Source organism: Hypanus sabinus, chromosome 1 (assembly GCF_030144855.1).
Source record: "Hypanus sabinus isolate sHypSab1 chromosome 1, sHypSab1.hap1, whole genome shotgun sequence".
Classification (NCBI taxonomy): Eukaryota; Metazoa; Chordata; class Chondrichthyes; order Myliobatiformes; family Dasyatidae; genus Hypanus; species Hypanus sabinus.
Window position 1 is genome coordinate 161,858,574 of NC_082706.1, and position 22,384 is coordinate 161,880,957.

General features: G+C 39.9%; 1 protein-coding gene across 1 annotated transcript in view; it reads right to left on the reverse strand.

The window, feature by feature from the left end:
- The window catches only part of LOC132381436 (HERV-H LTR-associating protein 1), a 57,035-nt gene that overhangs the window by 12,028 nt on the left and 22,623 nt on the right, over positions 1 to 22,384 (reverse strand). Inside the window, exons 4-9 of the mRNA XM_059950877.1 lie at positions 17,653 to 17,733; positions 17,430 to 17,513; positions 17,247 to 17,330; positions 16,039 to 16,122; positions 14,392 to 14,445; positions 3,217 to 3,303 (exon numbers count right to left, since the gene is read on the reverse strand). Of these exons, the coding sequence (XP_059806860.1) occupies positions 3,217 to 3,303; positions 14,392 to 14,445; positions 16,039 to 16,122; positions 17,247 to 17,330; positions 17,430 to 17,513; positions 17,653 to 17,733 (474 nt within the window). The remainder of the gene's footprint in view (positions 1 to 3,216; positions 3,304 to 14,391; positions 14,446 to 16,038; positions 16,123 to 17,246; positions 17,331 to 17,429; positions 17,514 to 17,652; positions 17,734 to 22,384) is intronic.

Consider the following 22,384-nt stretch of genomic DNA (forward strand, 5'->3'; position numbering starts at 1 on the left):
CAATTTTTTATCCAAACAGCCAAGGTTCCACTTATCCCATGCCTCATGACTTTCTGGATGAGTCTGTCATGAGGGACCCTGTCAAATGCTTTGCTCTTATGTTCTAGTCCTCTGAAAATAGTTGCTAACATTGCATTTGCCTTTCGTATCACTGATTCAAACTACAAGTTAACCTTTAGGGAATCCTGCATGAGGACTCCCAAATTCCTTTGCACCTCTGATTTCTGAAATCCATGTCCCTCCACCTGGAATAGGAAAGGTTTAGAAGGAAATGGGCTGAATGCAGACATATGGAAACAGCTTGGGAAAGCGCCTTGGTTGGCATTGATACCTTGGACTAAAGGGCTGTGTACCTCTAATTTCACCAATACTACTCTGTAACCATGTGAAAAAATCAACCTTCAGTCCAGATGCTTAAGCTGGAATCTTTTCTGGCTTTAGATGTAACAGTTTTAAGGTGCTGGGGAGTAGGTACAGAGGAGATGTCAGGGGTAAGTTTTTTATGCAGAGTAGTGAGTACATGGAAAGGGCTGCCAGCGATGGTGGTGGAGGCGGATACAATAGGGTCTTTTAAGAGACTCCTGGAAAGGTACATGGAGCTTAGTAAAATAGAGGGCTATGGGTAACCCTAGGTAATTTCTGAAGTAAGTCCATGTTTGGCACAGTATTGTGGGTCGAAGAGCCTGTATTGGTGCTGTAGGTTTTCTATGTTCTATGAAATTTAGATCCATTCTTTGAATGAGATTCAAATAATGATTAATGAGACTTGCTGCACCCACATCTTACAGATATTGATTTGTTTGCAGCAATAAGGAGAGAATAATTGGAAAAGTAGGTCCTTGCTGCCATTGACAAGTAGTGAAAGATAAAGAGATGGAGATGATTTGCATATTTATAGTAGTTTGAATAAAGCTTTATAGCCAATAAATACCTTTGATGAGTTGTTAGGCAGGGAAATGAATCGGTCAGTAAGACCTCACAGAGATATAGGTTTTCTATGTTTCTATACTAGGCAATGTGCTGTTTTGACTCCAAATTATTTTCACCAGTGTGTAGTAGTCAGAAAGGAATGCCTCCATAGAAACTGTAAATTATCTCAAAAATGAGGTAGTACGAATCATAAATGATAGACCAAAGCTTCATATTCTGCAATTCTGCATATTCTCCCACTACTGAGTGTACTCCAACAAAGACAGTAAAAGTTATCATTTTGGAGCTGTGATTGTTCTTTATTACCAGTAATTGTTGAAAGATAGCTGATTTGAAATACTGCTTCTTCTGATAAAACTTAGACAAGAGCAAAAGCGAACCAAATGGATCAGTCCATTTGACTCCAGGCTGAAAGTCTGGGATGTAGTCCTAAATTACAAATGGAAAAACCTAAGTCTTTTGATGGTACTGAAAACATTAGGGATTATTGACCTGAAGCACTATGTTGGATTGTGTCAGCAACATCACATTCCAGAATCACATACACTTTTTGCCAATTGATCCCATTGACGCTGATATTTTGCAGTCGTTGGGCTCCAAGCATCCTGCCAGCCTCGTTTCTTCCCGCTGACGTGGACTGTCGTCAGTGGTGAGGCCACAGACTGCAGGAACATGGACCACCCTGATGTCCTTCCAATAACCCATGCTACCAGAAAGTTATGGCCACTGTTTCTCGTGTCTTTGATTTATGGAATTAAAAGGTATAAATTAAAAACAAAAACTTCACGTGAAACTATAATTTACACATGTAAATTAATGTAATTCAATATTAAATAAAATAAAGTTTAAAAATGTACCTCAGATTTTAATGAAGCAATACACAAATTCAAATGACTAGGATCATGCTACATACATCAGCTATGGCAGACACAATACTGAGAGGTCTGAATTTTAGAGTCCAGAGGTGGGCAGAAAGTCACCTGCACTCACAGCTGCCCTCCAGTGCATTCCTTACTTCAGTACTGCAGTGGACAGATGTGGAAGTGTGGAACGTGCAGACACAAATGCAGCGGCTGGCTGATGCTTCTATATGGAGCTCCAGACTTGCACAGCATGCCTTTCAATATTTATACCAGCACCAAAGAAACAAGGGCAGCCAGGTCCCTCTCACTAGTAAAATAGTTAGTCCCTTCAATCTGCAAGCACCTGCAACTAGTAAAGTTGCAACATAAATACAAATTAATGTAGATAAAATTATTCTTTTCACACTTATGACACTGCAGCAAAATATTTCAACAACTGTTTATATGTCTTCAATTACAATGCCCACATCAAACACTTGAAAAGCACAGATTTATGGGATAAACTGGGGTCATATTTTCACATTATCTAATTGAACCAGCCCATATTGCGGGCTAGCATATTTTGACTTAAAAGCATTTGTTGGGGAGACGGTTAGCAGGTCCATAATCTCTGCACTCAAACTCACATCTCACCTCCACTTTGTAATTGGTGGTATGGCTCACTCAGAAACCAACTTTTATTTCTCATGGGACCAAATAGTATGAAGTGAAATATACTTAAAATTTACAGCAACTTTGTTAAAGGCTTTGACCAAATAGAAACATTTATCAAATTTAAGATTAGAGTTTTAGTTTATTTGACACAAGTATATTGAAACATCAAAAATGTAATTGTAACATGCATCATTTCCATCGATGACCAACACAGTCCAAGGATTGTACTGTGGGCAGTCAGCAAGTTTGGCCATGTTAGCATTCCCACAATTCACTAAACGTAAATGTATGTGTATGCAGTGAGGGAGGAAACCAGAGAACCTGGAAGAAGCACACATCGTCACAGGTAAAATGTACAACTTCTTACAGCCAATGATGGGAATTGAATCCCAGTTGGTGAGTGCTATTGCTATAAAGCATTATAATGACCACTAGGCTACTGCACTGCCTTTTTGAATGCTTCTAGCTGCAGTAGACAACTGTTCAGCATTTCATTATCAAGATCCACCCTGCCTTCTGGACATTTCCTGACTTCAGCTCCCAGATCCTCAGTACGAGCCTACATTTCACCACTGCTGTCCTCTTGATTCTCCATTCCTCACCTTGTTGCTTGTTTCTGCAATTGCTTTAACCCCAGCAGCCTGCAACTCTGACCTGCACTCTGCTGACGCAACTTATCTGGTATCATCCCTGATCCTCAGAGCAATACTCCAGGAGATGTAATAATAAGAAGCAAAAGATGGACAAATGAGAAAGTAAGGGTACTGACCAGTGGTAGTAGATCTCCTGTTGTAAAATGTTTCATTTATAACTGGCTGCAGTGAATCTGAAAACCACAGCGAGGTCATATCTCTGTCTGCAAAATCAACAGAATAACAAACGGTTAATACCTCTGTTTCGCATTGTATTTTCTAATGACATAGAGGAGACTGTTGATTCTATGCTCTCCCAGAATCATATTCTTGTGTTTATTTCCCTGCAAACTACCATCTCAGACATGTCCTTAAAAACCTCCTGATTCTCTCACCAGCCACCTCCATCAGAGGTAACTTCTAGCAAATTAAACAAATAGCTAGGATGAAAACGAGATGTGAAGCACTGTAGGAAAGCCCTCAATTTCACAGGGAGAACACAAACTGCACATAGTAAACATCGAAGGTCAGGATCTAAGTTGGAGCTTTGAAACAATTGCACTCTACTGTATTCTAATATAACTATTATCAGAGCATAACAATTAAGGATTTTGAGATACTCTTATACCTTTGTATTAAATTTCCATCTATTGCTATTTTCATCATTAATCCTTATGTTAATGACAATACCCTTTCTGTGTTTCCCCAATATTGTTGTAGTAATAAATAATAACAATATTGTTGTAGTAATAAATATACATAATAATGTATAATTATAGTAATAATAAATATACATTGGCATATTCTTTCATGTAAACACTGGTACTAGGTATCAAGGAGTCACCTAAGATCTGGCCATTGCCGCCAACTAGATAGGAGCAACACACATAGAATGTTGGAGAAACTCAGCTAGTCAAGCAGCAACTATGGAGGTGCGGGGAATAAACAGTTGACATTTTGGACTGAGACCCTTCATCAAGGTCTGGGCCTCAAATGCCAAACATTTATTCCCCTCTGTAGATGCTACCCTACTTGCTGAGTTCCTCCAGCATTTTGTGTGTGTCGATCAAAACTTCCAGCCTCAATAGAATTCCTTGTTTTTAGCAGAAGGCATGCTTTGCCTAGTGTTTATCACACCTGCACCTGTCACAGTACAGATAGTCTCTCATTAGTAGTCAGGTGAAGTGCTGTAATGAATACTTAACAAATCTAAACATAATGGCCTAACATATCAACATTCCATGTTCACAAAATATTTAAAAAATATGAATAGTATTTGCAAGCACTCATCCACCTGAAGGCCAAGCCAATCACACAGATATAGCATGGAAGATGCTAATGTCAATGTTTATCATACAGCAGCATTCATGATTAGTGAAGGAAGAAACAGAAATGTAAATTAGATTGAAAACCACTTAACAGAAATGATAGATATAATTGAAGAAATGTTTACTGCTTGCAGTCACACATTTCCTAATTCTAAAACATTTTGAAATCTAGACTAAGTCAATGAAGCCAAGTAAAAGATGACATAGGATGCAAACCAACAACTTACGCTAAAAAATTCAGATCATTGCACAAGGAAATTTTCAGGTCCTGAAAATGATGGACTTGAAAATTCCATGTCATGCACTTGTCCCTCAATTGCTAAAGTTGCTTCTTTGAAATCCATAATAATAAAGTCCTTACCAACAGGAACAAGCAAATGATCTGCTGGGCAGGGCACTACTTGAGATGTACCCAAGTGAGATGGATATTTCCCAGCCTGTGCTTGATGCTCTTCCACAGCTACCTAGTGTGAAAGAGCTCAGTGCAGAACCTTCAGGAACTGAACTCAAAAACACTCTTTGCAGATAAGAAAGCACCAGGCAGGATTTTAATTCCAGCTGAAATTCTCATCTTGTCATATTCCCATCAGTTGCTAATCCTCTATGGCCTCCTCCTCCTTGGTTGCCTCTCCCCATGCATTGCACAAAGAACAAAAGTGACAGGGAAGGCAACACAACCATCTCAATCCATGGCATCATTGGAAGGACCTTTGGCAGAGTCATGCTAAAAGGTTCGGTCAAATATCTGACAGATTATATCTGGTGGGGACAGTGGAAAGATTGATAGTGAACATTATCTTCTTTTTAAGTTGTCCTCAAGGCAAGTCAAGAGAGCAGCAATGGCACTTTCCTCTGCTCATCCAGATTTGGCAGTGACCAGGTTGGGTCACTAGCAGATAATGGAGAGGACTGGTCATCCCCTAAACTTCGCAGTCTCATTTGTTTCTGTCATGACAACAGGCACACCACAGTTTGGCAACATACGAGAGAGTACTCCTGTGGCTGTCCCCCTTAACAATAAATATTCCCGTTTGAGTACTGGGGTTGGGGAACAGCCTACCTGAGGGAAACCACAAAGGTCACACCTCTGGCACAGAGTCTGGCCCTGTGGCTAGGAAGGGTAGGGAAAGGAAGAAGGCTTTAGGAATAGAAAGGGAAAGGAATAGGAGACTCTATAGTTAGGGGTCAGACAGATGATTCTGTGGACACAGAAAAGAAAAGTGGATGGTAGTTTGTCTCCCAGGTGATAGGGTCTGGGATGTTTCTGATCATGTCCACGATATCCTGAAGTGGGAACGTGAACAGCCAGAGGTCATGGTACATATTGGTACCAACGGCATAGATAGGAAAATGGAGGAGGTCCTGAAAATAGACTACAGGAAGTTAAGAAGGAAGTTGAGAAGTAGGACCACAAAGGTGGAAATGCATGGCTGAGGGATTGGAGCGGGGGCAGGGATTTAGATTTCTGGATCATTGGGACCTCTTTTTAGGCAGGCGTGACCTGTACAAAAAGGATGGGTTACACTTGAATCCGAGGGGGACCAATATCCTGGTAGAGAGGTTTGGTAAGGTTATTGGGGAGAGTTTAAACTAGAATCACTGGGGGGTGGGAACTGAACTAAAGAGATGGAGGAAGGGGTGATTGGCTCACAAATAGAGAAAGCTTGGAGACAGTGTGAGAGGGAGGATAGGCAGGTGATCGAGAAGGAATACGCTCAGACCAATGGTTTGAGATGAGTCTATTTTAATGCAAAAACCATCATGAACAACGTGGATGTGCTTAGAGTGTGGATCAGTACTTGGATCTATGATACTGTGGCCATTACAGAGTCTTGGATGGCTCAGGGGCAGGAATGGCTACTTCAAGTACCAGGCTTTAGATGTTTCAGAAAGGATAGGGAGGGAAGTAAAAGAGGTTGGGGTGTGGCACTGCTGATCAGAGATTGACATCTCCCTAGAGCAAAGGGTTTAGATGGGGTGAAGTTTGTTACATGTGTTTCCTGACACAATATGTAGATAAGCCTACCAGAGGAGAGGCTGTACTTGATCTAGTAATGGGAAATGAACCTGGTCAGGTGTCAGGTCTCTCAGTGGGAGAGCATTTTGGAGATAGTAATCACAATTTTATTTCCTTTACCATAGCATTGGAGAGGGATAGGAACAAACATGTTAGGAAAGAGTTAAATTGGAGTAAGGGGAAATACAAAGCTTAAATTGGGAACAGATGTTCTCAGGGAAATGTACGGCAGAAATGTGGCAAATGTTCAGGGGATATTTGCATGGCGATCTGCATAGGTACATTCCAATGAGACAGGGAAAAGATGGTAGGGTACAGGAACTGTGGTGTACAAAGGCTGTTGAAAATCTAGTTAAGAAGAAAACAAAAGCTTACGAAAGGTTCAAAAAACTAGGTAATGATAGAGATCTAGAAGTTTATAAGGCTAGCAGGAAGGAGCTTAGGAATGAAATTAGGAGAGCCAGAAGGGACCATGAGAAGGCCTTGGCGAGTGGGATTAAAGGAAACCCCAAGGTATGTGAAGAGCAAGAGGATAAGACATGAGAGAATAGGACCAATTAAGTGTGACAGTGGAAAAGTGTGTATGGAACTGGAGGATTTAGCAGAGATATTTAAAGAATACTTAGATTCAGTATTCACTACGGAAAAGGATCTTGGCAATTGTAGGGATGATTTATAGGGGATTGAAAAGCCTGAGCATATAAACATTAAGAACGAGAATGTGCTGGAGCTTTTGGAAACATCAAGTTGGATAACTTTCTGGGACCGGATGAGATGCACCCCAGGTTACCGTGGGAGACAAGGGACGAGATTGCTGAGCCTCTGGCATTGATCCTTGCATCATGATTGGGAATGGGAAGGGTTCCAGAGGATTGGAGGGTTGCAAATGTTCTTACCTTATTCAAGAAAGGGAGTAGAGATACCCCAGAAATTATAGACCAGTGTGTCTTACTTCAGTTGTTAAGTTGATGGAAAAGATCCTGAGAGGCAGGATTTATGAACACTTGGAGAGAAATAATATGATTAAGAATAGTCAGCATGGCTTTTTCAAAGGCAGGTCATGCCTTACAAGCCTGATTGAATTTTTTGAGGATGTGACTAAACACATTGATGAAGGTAGAGCAGTAGATGTAGTGTATATGGATTTCAGCAAGCTATCTGATAAGGTACCCCATGCAAGGCTCATTGAGAAAGTAAGGAGGCATGGGATCCATGGGGTCCTTGCTTTGTGGATCCAGAATTGGCTTGCCCACAGAAGGCAAAAAGTGGTTGTAGATGGGTCATATTCTGCATGGAGGCTGGTGACTAGTGGTGTGCCTCGGGGATCTGTTCTGGAACCCCTTCTCTTCGTGAACTTATAAATGATCTGGTTGAGGAAGTGGAGGGATGGGTTAGTAAATCTGCTGATGACACAAAGTTTGGGGGTGTTGTGGACAGTGTGGAGGGCTGTCAGAGGTTACAGTGGGACAGTGGGACATCTATAGGATGCAAATCTGGGCTGATAAGTGGCAGATGGAGTTCAACCCAGATAAGTATGAGGTGGTTTATTATGGAAGATCAAATATGATGGCAGAATATAGCATTAATGGTAAGACTCTTGGCAGTTGGAGGATCAGAGGGATTTTGGCGTCTAAATCCATAGGATACTCAAATTTGCTGCGCATGTTGACTGTGTGTTTAAGAGGGCGTACAGTGTGTTGGCCTTCATCAGTCATGGGATTGAGTTTAAGAGCCGAGAGGTAATGTTGCAGCTATATAGGATCCTGGTTAGACCCCACATGGAGTACTGTGCTCAGTCCTCACTACAGGAAGGATGTGGAAACTATAGAAAGGATGCAGAGGAGATTTACAAGGATGTTGCCTGGATTGGGGAGCATGCCTTATGAGAATAGTTGAGTGAACTCGGCCTTTTCTCCTTGGCGTGACGGAGGATGAGAGGAGACCTGATAGAGGTGTATAAGATGATGAAAGGCATTGATCGTATGGATAGTCAGAGGCTTTCTCCCAGAGCTGAAATGGCTAACATAAGAGGGCATAGTTTTAAGGTGCTTTGAGGTAGGTACAGAGGAGATGTCAGGGGTAGAATTTTTATGCATAGAGTGGTGAGTGCGTGGAATGGGCTACTGGCAACGGTGGTGGAGGCAGGAACAGATGTGTCTTTTAAGAGACTCCTGGACAGGTACATGGAGCTCAGAAAAATAGAGGGTTATGTGTAATCCTAGGTAATTTCTAAAGTAAGTTCATGTTCGGCACAGCATTGTGGGCCGAAGGGCCTGTATTGTGCTGTAGGTTTTCTATATTTTTATGTTTCTACTTACATTATGTCACAAAAAAGAGGTCATTCAGCTTATCATTAGGACCCAGGACAACTTATTCTCTTTCACATCCCCACGTACTCCTCTTAAGTTCTCCAGCCTCTGAGGGTTACTTTAGCCTCTTCAGCTTCACTGGGAGCAATTTATAACAGCTGATCAGCCAACTGACAAATCTTTGGAAATCCAACAGTGAAAATGCACATGGTCACAGGGAAAATATGCTAACTTTTCACAGGCTACTCCTGAGGTCAGTATTTACCCAAATTCCTGGAGCTACACTGACCACTGTGCCAAGGTGGTCTCAGATAAAGAATAAAGTGGAGCAGGCCTACCTGAAGCCCCCTATTTTATCAGACCTCATTTTTTTTCCTGTTGTGGATTTACACTTTCCCTCTGGATTCACTGGTTTCAAGTTCAAGTTCAGTTCAAGTTTTTTGCCATTCAACCATACACGTGTGTAGTAAAACGAAACGTCATTGCTCTGGGGCCAAGATGCAAAACAGAGTACATTTAACCACACACAGTGCATAGTTAGGATGCAGCACAGACAAGTCACAAAATACTTGTCACTCTGTCCCTGCGTGGCATGTCCTGAAGATTGACAGGTTGACATCAAGTGCAAGGTGCATGATTATGTATGACAGTATAAAGTTACTGACACTAGTATATTAAAACAAACAAAAAATATGTGATACAGCAGCAGTAAAAGATGAAAAGTGACCAGTGCAGGATGAGAGTGTGTCTGTGAGTCGGGGAGTGGGTGGGGGCAGACAGGGTGTAAATGGGTGCTGGGTGGCAGCAGGGTGTAACAGCCTAGGGGAAGGAGCTGTCAGCCAGCCTGACAGTTCTAGTTGTAATGCTGCATTACCTCCTACCTGATGGCAGGAGGTTGAAGAGATAATGGGAGAGGGTCTTTGACAAGACTGGAGGAAGTATGTATGCAGCATTTCTGATAAATATCTGGAGTGGGGCGGGGGAGGAGAAAGAGAGAGACCCAGATGACTTTTACAGCAGTCCTCATTATTTTTCAACCTAATGCATTGCCATTCCCATACCAGACTGTGATGCAGATGGTCAGGACACTCTGCATGGTGCTCCAGTAGAAAGCAGTGAGAATAGGGGTTGTGGAGCCTTGCTTGCCTCAGTTTTCTCGGGAAGTGAATGTGGTGATCCACTCTCTTGGCTAAAGGGGCAGTGTTGTGGGATGAGGTGAGATCATCGGTTTTGTGTACGCAAAGAAACTTGGTGCTCCTGACTCTCTCCGTGGAAAAGTCGTTGATGTGCAGTAGAAAGTAGTCAGCCTGCATCTTCTTGAAGTTGAAACCATCTCATTAGTCTTGTCCACATTGAAACTCAGGTTGGTGTGTTCATACAAGATGCTCTACCTTCTCTCTGTATGCTGTTTATTCATTGTTGCTGATGAGGCCAACCACTGTTCTGTCATCAGTTAACTTAATGATGTGGTTAGAAATGGATTTGGCAGTTCAACTATGCATTAGCAGTGTAAACAGTGGTGGCTGAGCACACAGACCTGGGGGGCACTGGTGCTCAGCATGATGGAGTCTGAACTGTTTGTGAATCTTGCATCTGTATAGATTGGAAGCCAAGGCAATGTTGCTACAAGTCCTGATCAGAGTGTTCTCTAGTGTTGATGATGCTGCCCAGCTGCCCAAACAGATAATCATGTTTAGCAGATAACGGAGCATCCTCTTCATGCATGTGCCATGTTCTCTCTCATTACCAGTGTCAACAAGTATATGGTTATGAGACAAGACAATATCCTTTGCCCATGATCAAACTCAGCAATGCTATGGTGGCAACAGTCATAACAGATGAAATTTCTTTTGATGAAGAACACAGTGTAAGCATTGGAGAGACAGACAGCAAATTCAGCTGATTACCAAACTGATGCAAGAGCATAACAAGCTTACTGTTAGGACTAAGATTCTGAACCACAAGTCCTACATCCTTAGTATACCAGTACAGGCAGTGAAAGAACTGCCTATAAAGAAACCCAAACAATTTCCACCTGGAAGAAAGCCACCTTCAAGTCATTAATCCAGAGACCAGATGTATTACTTCTCAGCATTCGTCAAGCAAAGAAGACCAGGCTAGTTTGGGTAAATGCAACGCCATACCCTCACAGTTATGTTTAAGGGGGGGGGGGGGACTGTCAGAAACACAGATGTTCTGTGTTTCATTTTCAAAGATGCTAGTGAAAGCCTTCAGTGTCGATTATGAGAAGTGGGAAATGATACCGGATTTCATAAAAACAGCAACAGGTTGGGACGTACTACTATCACAATGAATGATTTCAATAGTTTCAATGGGGCCATGTGACTATAACTCACCCAACATAGTCAGCTACTGGCACTTCCAATCATGACACACACACACCAGCTCTGGATTTCCAGAAATGGCTTATTTATTCATCAGAAAAATGCAAAATGTGACATTAGCGGCAATATTGAAAATCTCATCTCCACCCTCATCTGGATTGTGAAGGATGGTGACACTTCATAACACTCATTCTGTTCCTCCCCTTTATAATCTTAATCTGTACTTAATCCAAGCAGCAAACACCTGGAAGTACTCCTGGAATGGCATTCCTGGTTGGAAGACATTGTTGAGCAAGGTTCGCAGGTTAGTTAAGCTCCACACATGATAATTACATATTGTGTGGAAGAAATCTTGGTTAAACATGATTGAAATATTGGCTAGTCCAATCATAAACAAGAGAAAATCTGCAGAGGCTGGAAATCTGCGCAACACACACAAGACGCTGGAGGAACTCAGCAGGCCAGGCAGCATCTATGGAGAAGAGTACAGTCAGCTTCTCATCAGAATTGAGGTTTCGGCCTCAAACATCGACTGTACTCTTTTCCATAAATGCAGCCTGGTCTGCCAAGTTCCTCCGGCATTTTGTGCGTGTGTGTTGTTTGAAATATTGGTTAAACTTGATTGCTTGACCTGATGTCATTTCCCTGCTACAACTTGGTTTTCCTGGGCCTTTTCACATTAGGACAGTCTCCAAAACTATTTTCCTTCATTTTAGACAGTGGCAAGTGGAGGGGCCTGACAAGCTGTTCTGTCGCCTTACCTTCTTCGTATTTCAGAGCCATCCAAGGACTATCTGTCTATAACTTTATGCTGGGACAGCAGCATAGCTGATAACTTGCACTGTATTTCCCTTACCCCACACTACTTGCTTCTACCTCTGACCCAAGATCCACACAGAATATCCTCTCCTATAACAAATGCTCCTGAGTAGCACTGTCCTGATCTAAGCCAAAACATGTAACTACTCTTCATGAGACCCTGTAGCATTGCTGTAGTGATGCTCATTGCAACTCGGTAAGTCCGGCACTGGTTGGGAAGATAAGTGGCTGGAGAGAAAGGAATCTGATAGGAGACAGGGAGAGAGGAGGGGACCCAGGGGGAGGTGATCAGTAGGAAAGAGATCTGTGTGGAGAATGGATGAAGAAGGGAAGGGGAGTGAAGGAGGAGGATGTTTCTGATATCTTGGCAAGGAAAGCTATATTCTGGGAACATATGCAGGAGAGATGAAGGAACTGAGTAAAGGGAATAACATTTTTACAGGAGTCAGGGTGGAAAAAAGTATGGTCAAAATAACCATGGGAACTAGTAGGTTTATAAAAGATTGTGTATTGGTAGACAGTTTGTCTCCAAAGATGGAGACAGATAGATTGGAAAAGAAGGAGTTGTCAGAAATGGACCAAGTGAATTTAAGGGCAGGATGGAAGTTAGAGGCAAAGTTGATGAAATTGACGTGCTCAGCATGGTTTCATGAAGCCGTAACAATGCTGTTATCAATGTAGCAGAGGAAGAGTGGGGACGCATTACCAGAGATGGCATGGAACATGGACTGATCTATGTAGCCAATGAAGAGGCAGGTATAGCTGCGGCCCATGCTACATGGCTACACCTTGAGTTTGCAGAAGGTGGGAGGAGCCTAAGGAAAAGTTGTTGAGGATGAGGACCATTTCTGCCAGAGGGAGGAGGCAATTGTTTGGTTCTTTTATTAAGAACCTGGCATTCAACGTCAGTAAGACAAAAGAGCTGATTGTGGACTTCAGGAAGGATAAGACAAAGGAACACATACCAATCCTCATTGAGGGATCAGAAATGGATTGAGGGATCAGTAAGCAGTTTCAAGTTCCTGGGCATCAAGATCTCTGAGAATCTAACCTGGTCCCAACATATTGATGTCGTTATAAAGAAGGCAAAGACAGCAGCTATACTTTATTAGGAGTTTGAAGAGATTTGTCATGTCAACAAATACAGTCAAAAACTTCTATAGTTGTACCATGGAGAGCATTCTGACAGGCTGCATCACTGTCTGGTATGGAGGGGCTACTGCACAGGACCAAAAGAAGCTGCAGAAGGTTGTAAATCTAGTCGGCTCCATCTTGCGTACTAGCCTACGAAGTACCTAGGACATCCTCAGGAAGTGATGTCTCAGAAAGGCAGCGTCCATTATTAAAGACCTCCAGCACCCAAGGCATGCCCTTTTCTCACTGTTACCTTCAGGTAGGAGGTACAGAAGCCTGAAGGCACACACTCAGCAATTCAGAATCAGCTTCTTCCCCTCTGTCTTCCGATTCCTCAATGGACATTGAAGCTTTAGACACTACCTCATTTTTTTAAATATACAGTAATTTTGTTTTTGAATATTTTTTAAAATACTATTCAATATAAGTAATTGATTAATTTGTTTATTTATTTATTATGTTTTATTTTATTTATTGTTATTATTATTTGTCTCTCTCTGCTAGATTATGTATTGCATTAAACTGCTGCTGCTAAGTTAACAAATTTCACATCACATGCCGGTGATAATAAACCTGATTCTGATTCTTATTCTGAAGAAAGAGGTGGAGAGCTTTAATGGGAGATAGAAGTGTATGGAGGCTAGACATCCATGGTGAAAGTGAGGTGGGCAGGGCTAGGAAATTGAAAGTTACTGAGGAGAACAAGAGCATGAGTAGTGTCATGGATGCAGGTGGGAAGGGACTGAACCATGGTGGATAGAATAGAGTCGAGGTATGAGGGCACGAGTTCACTGGGACAGGAGCAGGCAGTGGCAGTAGGCCTACCCAGACCATCAGGTTTGTGGATCTTGGGTCGGAGGTAGAAGCAAACAGTATGGGGTAAGGAAACTACTGTATAAGTTCGGTGGCAGTGGATGGGAGTTCTCCAGATTTGATGAGGTCGGTGATGGTGTCACAAAGCACCAGTAATAAAGTCTAAGTCTTTATCCAGTGACCACTAATATGCCATGATAAAGTACAGAACATCACAAATAAAATGTTACAATGCAAAGCTCTTATCTACTGAGCGTAGGAGTTAATATAAAAATTCCTTTCTTCTAATGCATTTACATAAAATCAAGTTGCCATACTAATTTACAATTGTACTGAGAATTTTGTTCGGAATAGGAAACAATTCTGACAATTGATCTTTCCAATGAATTATAAGTTAGGATACAGACTAAGAAATATGAACTAAAATCCATCACTTTCAAGAAGATTTTGTTGATTAGAAGGTTAGGTCATTCATATTGGACATCTGCAATAAAATACTCAATTGCAAATTTTGAATGTGTTAGAGCATAACAAGAAAGCAGCTCACCCATAACACCAGCCATAACACAGATGAAAATGCAGTCCGTCTCGTTTTTACTCACTGCAATGGAAATAGATTTTAAATTAATCTCTTCTCTAATTACTGCAGCCTGTCTCACAATTTAGAGAATAGTAACTCATATGATTTCTCAATTAAAGTAACTGTCTGACCTTTTTTGGGACAAACATGCTATGCATTGGTGCGTTATGTTATTTTGACTGATCACAATCATTCTGACTGCTTTTCCTCTTCTGTGAAGAGATATCAGATGCTTCACACATAAAATTTCCAAAAGCATTCACTCAGCTGTAGGAGACAACTACAAACACTGCTGTTGCTATGAATTCCATATCCTGTATTTTGTACTAGGTGGGCCACAAGCCAAAATAAAATTATGAGAAGCTTAATTCAAATTAACTTTCCTACTTTTCATGTCTTACCTACTGTAAAAAGAGAATTATTGATATCTTATCGGTTGGATACAGGATTTGTTCTATCCTACTATAAAATTCCTTTATGTTACACTCACATTAAAAAGATAAAATTTGTAGTATGTCCTTTCTCTGCTTGTAAATTATACTATAATATCAAGTCAAGCTCATGAAGCCAAACTATCAATTATTCATTATTAGCTGGTCCTTTCAGTGGAATTTTCATTGTGATCTAGAAAGCTGGTCTTCAATACTTGACAAAATATTGCCAGAAGTAACTGCAGGAATTAAGAGTACAACTACATTTTGTGGTGAAAACAATCCCCTTTTCCATTAACTACTGAATAGAGGACAATATTAATGGAAAACTGATTTAATCTAATTAACCATTTGCTGCAAAGTTCCTCTTGATTTTCTTATACATTGAAGTTATCTGGCAAGTTAAAAGTAAAAATGCCACCAAATAAAGCTTGTATACTCCTATCAGTCTTAAAATTCCAGTTACATTGGAGACAATATCAAAATATACAAAGCTTACTAAAAACTAGCTTTTATTCAAGATTACTAGCCTATGGACCAAGATGAAGATCATTATTTTTTTTAAATAAACAAGATTGTAAATCTTGCCTTCATTCTGAGGATCACCAACTCTTTCTGCATTCCCAGGATTACCAACCCTCACCCATGTCCAGAATCACCAACCCTTCTCTGATTCCTGGAACATCAACTCCTCCCTCGTTCACAGGTCGCCAATTCTTCCCTCAATCCCAAGATCCCAAATTCTTCCTCCTTTTCCAGTTTCACTCCACTTCTAGGTCACTAGACTTTCCCCCATTGTCCAAGTCAAGAAACCTACTCCTATCTCCAAGCTCACAAGACATTTCCTCATTCCTAAAAGTACAAGTTTCTCCTATTCCCAGGAACACTAGTCTACTCTTGTTCTCAGGATCACTGATTTCTCTACAAATTCAAGATCACAGTTTCCTATGCAGAGAATGTTTCACCTTCCCTCATTTCCAGATTCATCATTATTTCCTACAACCATAGGATCAATAACATATTTTTAATCCACAAGATTACTAAACCTTTCCTCATACCCAGATCATAATTTTTCCTCTATGCCTAAAGCAATATTTCCCTAATATACAACTTTCTGCTTTCTTGATCTGAAAGTATCCAAGAGGCCATGGCAAAGATATATAATAATCAATAAAACAGAAACCATAGAGAATGGAGTTAGATTTAAAAATCTCCTTGAAGAAACTGGTGGTATTTCCCACAAAGTCAACGACAATAGCAGTGAAATCTGTAAAAACAACATAGAGAATTGGTCTATAATAATATAGCAACTTAACAATAATATTTAAAATGTTCTATAGTAATAAATTATTATCATGAACATTAGAATGGTATAGGTTTTTGTAAGGTTAAATACTTTATTACTTTCATTCCAATTATTTAAGGAATAACAGAGATGAATCAGCATAATTAAGTGACTTGTGTGCAAAATTGTAAAATACTCAGCCAGTCAGGCAGCAACTGCAAGGAGAGAAACAAGGTATTCCAGTCCATGATCTTTCATCAAAAGTGATAAAAAGATTATTAATTGACAGATGTCAAAAATATTAACTCAATTTCTCTCTGCGCAGATGTTCCTTGGCCTACCGAGTATTGTCAATGACTTCTTATAGATTTAAGATAAATGGCAAAATACCCAGTTAGGAGATAAGGAAATTTTTTAATGCAGTAAGTGACTTAGAATGCACTTCTCAGTGATATTAATAGCAGTATATATAAAACAGAATTGAATCAGCAACATAAAAGGCATTTCAATCCATCAGGCTTCAAAAGTGTTACTAAATTAGCCTGAGAGGGTGATGGAAGTCAATTCAAAACTAATTTTCCAAAGCAAGCTAGATATATATTTGAAATAAAATTTCTTTGTCTATGCACGTCCAATTAGGTAATTCAATCAAAGAGTTATAAGCCAAATCATTTCCCTCTTTATTATATGGTTCTTGTTATCAGGAGCAACAAAGAGTTGATATCAACTAGAAACAAGCAAGGGAGGGGTGGGAGCTGGGAAATTCCGCTTCTGCCTTAGTGTGATGTGTCCACTAGCCAGTACCTGTTGTGGTGCCAGAGTCTCTGCTACTTGGATAACTAGATCTGCAGTTTAAATGGGATCACAAAATATGACATAAGAATTTCTGTTCCTTTTGCTTTTGATCTCAGAAATTACTCCTAAAATCTTTTGGCTGCAGGAAACGTCTCTGAGGCTAAGAGCAGTAAACAATTCTATGGCAAATTTCATTTCAACATCCTAATTGTCATAATTACATATACCAAGAATAATTCTTTAAGGGGTCATATTTTCATATTTGTTCCATGGTTATGCCTCTTTATAGAATTACTTTGACATAAACTAACCTGTCAAGTCATTGCTTCTGTTGTTTAAGCAGTAACAATATTTCATTGGGAAAATAGATGGATCAATTTTCCAGAAACTTGAAACTATGGGCAGTAAAATCATAAGATCAGTCAATATCACTGCAGTTTTTACTACTGCATGACAATTTAAGACAAATTTTAAAAACTATGATGAGTACTTACTGTTATATATAAGAATGGACACTTTGTGGAGTGCAAAGGAACTATGGGAAGTGACTCCTAGCAACGAGAAGTATTGTTGATCTCCTGTGAATATTTTATATGTATATTTAGTATACATCTGGACCTTGTAATACTTTTTAAATGTAAGTATCTCATCATATCCACAATATATTAACTGGAATTGCTTTGCTTTTCTGAGCACTTAAATAGTTATAAATTTTACCTTCAAGTGTTGTATTTATCATCTTATTGACTAATTCAGTCAAATCAATGGTAGTAGGATCAAGAGAACCGATTGGTAACTCTGAAAGAGAAGACACAGCTTTAAATATCATCAACAGCTGAAAGAAGATTCATTGAATTCAGAGAGGATGCCATAGCAAGATATATACATATATAAAAAGTTTATGTGCATGTGTATGTATATATATACATGCACATTCATTATATGTAAGTATGTATGTATGCATATCCACATATGCTTCATGACCTGCTGAGATTTTTAAACTTTATTTCAGATTGTTTACCTTCTGCAAGGTTTTTTTTGGATTTCATTTGGATTTCTACTCTTTGCATGTCTATTTTCAGTTCTCCAAGGCTTACTGAATTAAGTCTAGCAGATCAGCACTTTGTTATGATGAGAGAAAGTCATTCCAATGCATCTTTGAGATTCCTATTTACGAAATTCTGGGTCAATGCTATCAAAGAAATTAATACCATAACTGACAAAGATTAGGCTCTGATTAATGGCACCAGATTTAAAGAACCAAAATACTTTAAATTTAAATTTCACTCAGGAGATTTACACACAGTCTAAAGAAGTGAGGCAAAGTGGCAGTGAGGTCATGGGCCCTATAAAGAGGTGTTTGCTGTCTTGAGGCAAATTAGGGTGAATAAATCCCTAGGGCTTGACAAGGTGTTCCCTCAAACGCTAGTGAGGTACCAGAGGATTGGAAGTTTGCTAATGCTGTTCTGCTGTTTAAGAAAGGCTGTAAAAATAAACCAGGAAATTATAGGCCAGTGAACCTGACATCAGTAGAAGGAAAGGTATTGGAATGTATTCTAATTAACTGGATAGATCGGTTTTTGGATAGACATGGACTGATTAGGGATTGTTAGCATAACTTTCTTCATGATAGGTCATGTCTAGGCAATCTTATAGAGTTGTTTGAGTAAGTTATCAGGAAAGTTGAATGCAAGGCAGTAGATGTTGTCAATGTGGACTTTAGCAAGGTCTTTCACAAGGTCCAACATGGGAGGTTGGTCAAGAATGTTCAGTCTTTTGGCATTCAACATTAGACCTTGGCCTTGTGGGAAAATCCAGAGAATGGTAGTATGTGGTGGCCTCTCTGACTGGAGTTCTGTGACTAGTTGAGTGCCGCAGGGATCGGTGCTGGGTCCATTGTTGATTGTCATCTATATCAATGATCTGGATGATAATGTGGTGAACGGGGTCATCAGATTTGTGGATGACACCAAATATGAAGGTGTAATGGACAGTAAGGAAGACTATCAGGCTTGCAGCAGGATCTGGACCTGCTGAAAAAATGGCAGATGGAACTTACCTCTCTCCAGGGCACCAAAGTCTTTCGCTGATCCATTGCTTGGTTAATTTAAATGCCAGCCCAGATAGGTTGACAAGACAGGGTATTGGTTGGGACAAGAGCCGATATTGCCCATTCTCCGTGATCATTATTTCCATGGTGCTGAGGCTATGAAGACTGCACCAGCTGTTGTGCTTCATGCCCGCTAATATGACAAACTGATAAATGAGGTTTTGGGCTGCTATAATTTATGCATTCTTTGATAATAAATGCACTTGAATCTTGAATCTTGAACTGTGAATGATAGAGCACTGAGGAGTGTGATGGAACAAAGTGATCTTGTAATAAAGGTGAATAATTCATTGAAAGTGGCAGCATTTGCCACGTTGACTTCATAAATCAAAGTATTGACAACAAGAGATGAAATGTTGCTGAAGTTGTATAAGACATTGGTGAAGTCTAATTTGAAGTACATGTGCAGCTTTGGTCACCTACCTACAGGAAAGATGTAAATAAGGTTGAAAGAGTACAGAGAAAATTTACAAAGCTGTTGCTGGAACTGGAGAACCTGAGTGACAGGGAAAGATTGAATAGGTTAGTACTTTTTTCCTTGGAACATGCAAGATTGAGCGGAGAATTGATATAGGTCTATAAAATTATGAGGGGGATAGATAGGATAAATGCAAGTTAGTTTTGTGAGGCTGTGTGAGACTACAACTAGACCTGGGTTAAGGGTGAAAGGTGAGAAGTTTAAAGGGAACAGAGGGCAAACTTCTTCACTCAGATGGTGGTGAGAGTATGGGACAAGCTGCCTGTCAAACGGTGCATGCAAGCTCAATTTCAACAAGTTTGGATAGATACATGGATGATATGGAGGGCTATGGTCTGTGTGCAGGTCGAAAGGAGTAGGAAGTTTAAATCATTTGGCAAGGACTAGATGGGTCGAATGGCCTGTTTCTGTGCTGTACTTCTCAATAACTCTATGGTTCTATGGCTATATTTCCTGTATGCTCCAAACTCCTCCATTTCTGATTAATTCCCTCTTTATCTATCGATGTTTAGTATAACAAATGTGCATTAATTGCTGTCTTTTTGGGTTATAATTTGTAAAATCTATGCTGAATACTGACGTTCTTGATAAAATCCTACTGATTCTATGGAGTATTAAAATTTGATGATCTCTGACCCATCCTGATATGGAAATGTTTATCCTAAATTCTCAATCCAAATCAATTAGCCCTTTCCATAATCTATTTCTATCCACAGCACTGCCTACTATATTAGAGGCTGGAGAGCTCAGATAGCACATTAAAAAACCTTCACGTCCACCTGTATTGATTATAACACCTGACTGAGGGAATGTCTGCTCCACTTACTTAAATGTCTTTCTACAATAAATACCTTAAGACCATAAAACCATAAGACATAGGAGCAGATTTAGGCCATTTGACCCATTGAGTTTTCTCCACCATCCAATCATTCATGATCTTTTTATCCCCTTCTCTACCCCATTGCCCCATGTTCTATCCATGAGGTTCGATGCTCTGTCCAACCAAGAACCTTTCAAACTTTCTCTCTATCAAGCATTCAACCAATAAACTGTCCCCCACAAATGCCTGTGTTAACAAATTTTACAAATTCATCACCCTCTAGCTAAAGAAATTTCTCTGCATCTCTATTATAAATGGACACCCCTCTATTTTGAGGCTGTGCCCTCTTGTCCTAGACTCCTCCACCATGGGAAACATTCTTTCCACATGTACTCTGTCCAGGCTTTTCAACATTCAAAAGGTTTCAATGGGATCTCATTCATCCCTCTAAATTCCAGCAAATACCGACCCAGAGCCATTAAATGTTGTTTGTGTGATAGCCCTTTCATTCCTGGAATCATCCTTGTGAACTTCCTCTGGACCTTCTCCAATGCCAGCATATCTTTTCTTAAATGAGGAGCCCAAAACTATTCACAATACTCAAAGTGAGGCCTCACCAGTGCCTTATAAAACCTCAGCATCACATTCCTGCTCTTTTATTCAAAACTTCTTGAAATGAGTGCTAACATTACATTTGCCTTCCTCACCAACGACTCAGCCTCCAAGTTAGCCTTTAGGGTTAGCCCAAGTTAGCCCAAGGACTCCCTTTGCATTTCAGATTTTTGGATTTTCTCCCCATTTAGAAAATATTCCGGACATTTATTTCTACTACCAAAGTGCATGACCATGCATTTACCAACATCATATTTCATTTGCCACTTTATTGCCCATTCTAATTTCTCTAAGTCCTTCTGCAGCATACCTGTTTCCTCAACATTACCAGCTCCTTCTCCAATCTTCTTGTCATCTGCAATCTTGGTGACAAAGCCATCTATTCCATCATCTAAGTCATTGATACACTGCACAAAAAGATGCACCCCCAACACCGATCTCTGCTAACACTACTAGTCACTGGCAGCCAACCAGTGATTGGGCACTGAGTATAAACGTATCTTTGTTTTAGTACCAAAAATAAAAGGAATCTGCTTTCTAGGTACAGGGACTCCTCAGGTTATAGATTACCTGACTTGCACAAGTTATCCCATTCATTTTTAAAGCATTTTTCAAACTACAAACAATAATAATAAAATGTTTTACATTTTGTTATTGATTGGGTGCAGCATATATTCTATTAGTTTAATTCTAAGCAGGTTAGGCTAATTACTTAATGAATGATATGGATAACAACAGAAAATAGACATTGAGAACTTATGGGAAAATCAGTTGATAATTTATTTAAGTTTTAGAGATATGATATGGTACCAGTCCCTTCCAGCCTAACGAGTCTGTGCCACCTTTTTAAAATTTAACCTCCTAACACACATGCGTTTGGAATGTGGGAGGAACCTGGAATAGCTAGAGGAAACCTATGTGGTCAAGGGGAGAACATACAAATCCTTTACGGACAACAGTAGAACTGAACCTGAGTTGCTGTTGCTGTAATAGTGTTTCATTAACCACTATGCTCACTGTGCAGTCCTTTGTGGACAGATTTTAAGAACAGACCATTACAGGACCCAGGGACTGCCTGTATGTAGTCTGTCATACATTCTCATTTTACGCTACTGTATCATATTGTAATGGAGGCATTTCTCCAAATATATATTTGTACTGAAATAATATATTATTTGAAACCTTTAAATAGTTTTGCCAATATTGACAAATGTTTAGCCGTATAACTTAGAATATACAAGTAGCATTGAGTTTTTACTTCCCCATAGTAGGCCACCTACTCTAGCAATATACGATCAGAACTAGTCCCCTGACCCTATTAAGGAGTGTAGCATTCATCTATCTATTCATTTGACTTAGCAGAATGATTTGAAGGCAGAGTTATCCATTAATTATAACTCTATCACTTCAAATGATTCATAAACCATTA